Source organism: Microtus ochrogaster, chromosome 6 (genome assembly GCF_000317375.1).
Source record: "Microtus ochrogaster isolate Prairie Vole_2 chromosome 6, MicOch1.0, whole genome shotgun sequence".
NCBI classification, from domain to species: Eukaryota; Metazoa; Chordata; class Mammalia; order Rodentia; family Cricetidae; genus Microtus; species Microtus ochrogaster.
In genome coordinates this window covers 335,507-341,636 of record NC_022013.1, presented here as the reverse complement: position 1 = coordinate 341,636, position 6,130 = coordinate 335,507, and the positions used below count along the sequence as shown (strand labels likewise).

At 47.4% G+C, this 6,130-nt stretch overlaps 1 protein-coding gene across 1 annotated transcript in view; it reads left to right on the top strand.

Annotated features, from left to right (window-relative positions):
- The window catches only part of LOC101980593 (lactase-phlorizin hydrolase-like), a 46,070-nt gene that overhangs the window by 29,901 nt on the left and 10,039 nt on the right, over positions 1 to 6,130 (top strand). The window contains 4 exon segments of the mRNA XM_013346652.1: positions 264 to 466; positions 2,422 to 2,531; positions 5,218 to 5,352; positions 5,890 to 6,113. Of these exon segments, the coding sequence (XP_013202106.1) occupies positions 264 to 466; positions 2,422 to 2,531; positions 5,218 to 5,352; positions 5,890 to 6,113 (672 nt within the window).

Below are 6,130 nucleotides of genomic sequence, written 5' to 3'. Positions count from 1 at the left end.
AGGAGGGGACATAAGCCACCATAGTTCAATGTCTTCTCTCAGCCAGAGTGCTGCTGGCTGCTGCCCACAAACAATCCATTCCCTTCTTACAAGCTCTCTTTGCTGCCTGTTCTCCTGAGAAAGGCACTATGAGGCTGACTACTGTCTGCCATCCAGTAGGAAGGAGATGTGGGATTAGAGTACCTGTCTCCCAGGTGTCAAATCCCTCCTCCCATACACAGGGAGGATGGTGTTTTCTGCTGACATCCTGTGTGTGTTTCCAGGAATCTCCTCCAGGCCTGGCACGGCTCCATACACTGTCGGCCACAACCTAATAAAGGCTCACGCTGAGGCTTGGCATCTCTACAATGACAAGTACCGTGCCAGTCAGGGAGGCGTGATTTCCATCACCATCAGCAGTGACTGGGCTGAGCCCAGAAATCCCTTTAAGCAGGAGGACGTGGAGGCTGCCAGGAGGCACGTCCAGGTGTGTCCTCTGGGTACCATCTCTTCTTGGCCATCTTCTCTCCCACTGTGCTCTGAAAGAAATAGATGGAGACCAGGAATCAAAGAATTTAGATCTAAGCCAGTTTTGTTCTTACTTGATTTTGTGATCCTGAGGGGAAATGATCAACTAACTGTTCTGTTCTTCAAGTTTTTCAACTGTGAACTAGATGTTTCTTACTCAGAGGTTGCTGTGACAGAGGGGATGAGTTATAAGAGACTTTTTTTTAAAGATCCTTTTTAATTATTCATTTGGTTCTTGGATTCAGGGTTTCTGTGTGTGGCCCTGACTGTCCTGGAACTTAATTTGTAGACCAGGCTAACCTGGAATTCACAGAGATCTTCCTGCCTCTTCCCCCAGAGTGCTGGAATTAAAGGTGTTTGCCACTACCTCCTGATTTATTTTATTTTTAATTTGTGTATGCATGTGTGCCCATGAGTGCAGGAGCCTGTGGAGGTCGGAAAATGACATCAGATTTCCAGGAATCTGTGAGCCACATGACCAGGCTATGGGGCACCAAACTCAGGTCCTCTGGAGAGCGGCAAGTTTCCTTGACTATTGAACCTCCACTCCAGCCAGCGACTGTGTTTTTAGCCTTAAAAAAATTGTCTGTGGGCTTGCAAGATGGCTCAGTGCTTGCCAATCCAAGCTTGGTGACTTAAATTCATTCTCAGAACCCATGTAAAGAAGGAAAGAGGCCTGCCAGTGGTGGCACACCCTTCAACCCAGCACCTAAGAAGCAGAGGCAGGAAGATCTCTGTGAGTTTGATGCTAGCTGGGTCTGCACAGTGAGTTCTAGGAAAGTCACTAATGCTACAGAGAAGCCTTTTCTTAGGCTGAAAAAATAAGGAAGGAGAGGCAGCTGTAGAGAGGGCTCATCAGGTAGGAGCACTAGGCTGCTTCCAGGGGCTGTAAGTTCAATTCCCAAGAGTCACGTGGTGGTTCTCCAGCTTCTGTAGTGTGACCTGATGTCCTCTTCTCACAGAAAGGAATACACCAGATAGAGCACTCATACACATTTTAAAAAATACAGGAAAGAAATCAGTTCTCTAGGACCGAAGAGATGGCTCCTTAGATAAGAACACTGTCTGCTCTTCCAGAGGACCTGGGATCAATCTCAGCACTCACAAGGCAGCTCACAGGATCTATAAGTCTACTTGTGAGGGTTCCTACATCCTTACACAGATATGCATGCAGGTAAACATCAATGTACATAAAATATAAATAAATTTAAAAATAAGAAGGATGGAGAGAAGAGACTTTACAGAGTTGTCTTCTGACCTCCACCATGGCACCCGCTCCACCTCATACATATAGACACATACACCACCACTGCCACTGTCACCACAACCAATAACGATAACGATAATTTAAACAAATTGTTAGTACAGGGCTAGGGAGGAAACTCACTGGTTGTGTGCTTGCTTAGCATGCATTGGATTCCGAGGTTCTGTCCTCAGGTCTGCATGAGCCTGGTGGTGGTGATGCGTGACTGTGAGCCTAGCACGTTGGAGACTGAAGCATGTCCTTGGCTACACAGCAAGTTTGAGGCATGCCTGTGCTACAGTGAGACCTTGGTCACATGTAGGCCTCACTGGCTGCAGCACTGACTTGATGCTAATTTCCTCCACTATAACCTCCTACTTTGCCTACAGTAGCTGTAGCCATCACCTCTGGGTGCCAAGAGTTCCTTAAATTCTGAGGAACTCGAGTGCCCCTCATTTCTAATTTCAGAACAAGGATGTGCTTATACAGCCCCTGGAAGTCTATAGTATAGTAAGCAGATGCCAGCAGGAAACAGTCATGTTCAGTGAAGACCCCTAACAGGAGGGAGAGAGTGACCCCGATGGTACAGCCTCCCCTAGCCTGCTGGTGCCAGGGAGAGGTGAGATGCCTCCCTCCCATGTCAGTTTCAACAGTGATTTACCCCCACACAGTTCATGGGAGGCTGGTTTGCACACCCCATCTTCAAAAACGGAGATTACCCGGAGGTGATGAAGACACGGATCCTTGAAAGGAGCCTGGCAGAGAACCTCACCAAGTCAAGGTCAGTGCTGCATCCTCAGCGGTGAGTGAACAGTGTGAGTGTCAGTGCCAGGAAGGGCACCATACCTAGAACTTGTGTCCTTGCTATGAAGATGACATGTGATAGCATCTGTAAAACTCAGGAAGACACTTAGAGTTACCCATCGCCTCTGACTCTTACAATCTTCCCACTTCCTCTTTGCACATAGTTCTCAAGGGGAGGGTGGGTTCTAGGAAGACACCCAATTATGAGAGTGCTCCAAAGTCCCCCACTCTGTACCTTGTCCAGTTGTGGCTCTCTATTAATTCCCACCTAGTGTAGGAAGAGGGATTTCTGATGAGACTGAGTGAGCCACTGATATATGGATGGTGCTTTTGTTTGCTTTGTTTTGATTTTTGTTTTTGAAATAGAAGAAAACAACATTGAGTGAGCAAGAGAGGTTGGGAGGGTAGAGCTGGAGGAGGGGAAAACATATTCAAAACATTTTGTAGAACAAAAATATTTTCTTTTTATAAAAAATTTATTTATTATATATTCAGTGTTCTGTTTGCATGCATGCCTACACACTAGAAGAGGGTATCAGATCTCATTCTAGATGGTTGTGAGCCACCAGGTGGTTTGTCAGAATTGAACTCTGAACCTTAGGAAGAGCAGGCAGTGGTCTTGACCTCTAACCCTTCTCTCCAGCCCAAGAAAGAAGTTTTTTAATTAAAACAAAAGAAAACTGAGCTCAATCCTGGCACGGGAATATGCCTGGAGAGACTGTCGCTATTGTTATTGTTCTCCAGGATAGCTGCAGAAACTGTCCAAGAGTACCCGGTCCAGAGCAACTCCACTGCCTTGCTCACGAACTAGTTCCCCAGTTAGCTTACTTGCTCTGTTTATCACCTTGAGAGAAAGCTATTGCTTGGGGACTGTCAGGCACGTGCTTTTTGTTTTTTGGTGATGGTGGAGGGTCATCTGTCTATCTGTTGTTTCATTGGTTAATTAATAAAGTAAACTGCTTGGCCTGATAGGTCAGAACATAGGTAGACAGGGAAGACAGAACAGAATGCTGGGAGGAAGAAGCAGTGAGGCAGACGATATAGCTCTCCTCTCCAAGATGGACGCAGGTTAAGATCCTTCCCGGTAAGCTACCACCTCGTGGTGCTACACACATTATTAGAAATGGGTTAATCAAGATGTGAGAATTAGCCAATAAGAGGCTAGAACTAATGGCGCAGGTAGTGTTTAAAAGAATACAGTTTCCATGTAATTATTTTGGGTAAAGCTAGCCAGGTGGCAGGAAGTAGCCTGTCACTCCTGCTTCTACAATTTGGCCAGTAGATGGCAATGGTTTACAACAGGGCATCCATGTTTACCTGTTCTGCTCTCTTTCTGGGAGCAGCAGCTGGAAGTTATGGTTTTGAGAGTAATAAAGGTCAGGGCCAGAGTGCTCCACCACCAAAGTGATGTTCAGAACAAGGCTGCCTGTCTTCAAAACCAACATCCACAAAACCTTTCCACAAAAGGCTCAAAAAGATGGCTCCTGGCCTTTCGGGAGAGACTCAAAAGCCCAACTCTAGCTCAAGTGTCTGGCAGAGGATGATAGGAATTCAGCAGACATCCATTCCTAATAGCCTTTGAGTCTGTCTCCCAAATCTTCCTTCTATCACAAAATTGTAGTCCTTACCTTGTAGCACGACCTGGATTATGTAGGGCGGTCCTGATGTGCAAGGCTGTGCCACTGTGTCTGATGTAGCAGTCTGCTAGTGGGCATTCTGGACCCTATGCACAGCTTTGTCAGCAGCTACTGCACACCTGGGTCAGAACTAAGTGGTAGGGTCCATAGGCAGAGCCTGGCTCCTCCAGATGGTGATAGGCCAGCAGGGAAGATGAACTGGCATGGGATTCTAGTCCTCAGTTTCCTCAGTACGAAGAAAAGTCCAAAGACCAGGAGGTTAGTCGACCTGGGGATTTCAGAGCCAAGGCAGGGTATTGGAGGGCTGGGCCCCAGAACGAGAAACTGGGCAGCAGAAGTTGCTGTGTCTCAGGGCTATAAGTCAGACAGAGGAAGACTAAGCAGAATACATACAGCAGAGTTGAAAGGAGCCTGCTGCAGGGCAGGGCCACATAGAAGCTGGACAGGGACATGGCCTTGAGGCCACAGCTGAGGAGCCATTACAGACTCCAGAGAGAGAAGCAAGGTTTGAGAACACAGTTCAGTGAAATGATCAGGCACAAAAGTCCACAATCCAACATTCAGTTCTCAGAACTTCCCCGTTAGTAAGGACAGACAGCAGAGGACACCTGAATGAAGCAAGCCCAGGAAAAGAGAGGAGCAAAGTGTGAGCTGGGAGGACACGAATGGCAAAGACTAAATTGGGCGCATAAAGGAATAGTTAAAAGAAATTACCTCAGATGCAGGCTTGGTTGTCAAACCTTTCTTACATAATAAAACTCAGAATGTCTGAAGGTAATGGGGCGGGGGTGGGGGACAGCCCGCAGGGAGCGTACCCAGGACAGTGAGACCAGTGTGCAGGTGGCTCTTTGGGGAGGAGAAGGGATGGAGCAGCAGGCAGGAGCATCACCTGAAGAGCTTCCCTTTGTGGAGCTGCTCTAGTCATAACCACGTGTCTGGAGTTCTGAGTGCCCCTACCCTGTCCAGACAGTCTCTCCTCAAAGTGTGATTCCTCCTGATCCTTCCCTAATGGCTCCCTCTTCCCAGGCTCCCTGAATTTACAGAGAGCGAGAAGAAGAGGATCAACGGCACCTTTGACTTTTTCGGGTTCAACCACTACACCACTGTCCTGGCCTACAACCTCAACTATCCTGCTGACATCTCTTCCTTTGATGCAGACAGGTAAGACAAACAACAGGATACCTGAGTAGGGAAGTGCCCTCTGCCCCGTGTGGACTCAGGTCTGTCTGTCCTAAGAACAAACCTGGTGATCTGTATACCAGGGTTTGCTTGATGGCTACATCACGTGACAGCCATGTGACATTGCATCCCCCAGCTGCTTTCCCTAACACATGTCCTTGGCTTCTTTTTCAATACAAAGGCTAAACTAGTATATCTGTGCTATATAAATAGTATAAATGCATGGAGGAAACATTAAGAAACCAGAATAAGATATTCTTACATGAAGCTGGGGAGAGGGTTTAGTGGTTAAGAACTCTGGTTGCTCTTCCAGAGGTCCTGGGTTCAGATCACAGCAACTACATGGAGACCCACTCTCTGACGGTAGCATGTACATTTCAACAGCAGACAGGAGCTGGGGACATGTGGAGTGTTCATGTTAGTGTGAGGTGCCCTATGGGACAAAAGGTTAGATGTCACAACCGAGGCCATCCTCTGGGTTTATAAACAAGACATCTTCTTTATCTTGTGAACTTGCAGGGGTGTTGCCACTACTGCAGATAGCTCATGGCCAGACTCTGGCTCCTTCTGGCTGAAGATGACCCCTTTTGGCTTCCGGAGGATCTTGAACTGGCTGAAGGAAGAATACAACAACCCTCCAATATATATCACAGAGAATGGGGTGACCAGACGAGGGGACCCAGAACTCAATGATACCGACAGGATCTACTACCTCCGCAGCTACATCAATGAAGCCCTCAAAGGTAAGAGCTTCCACCTC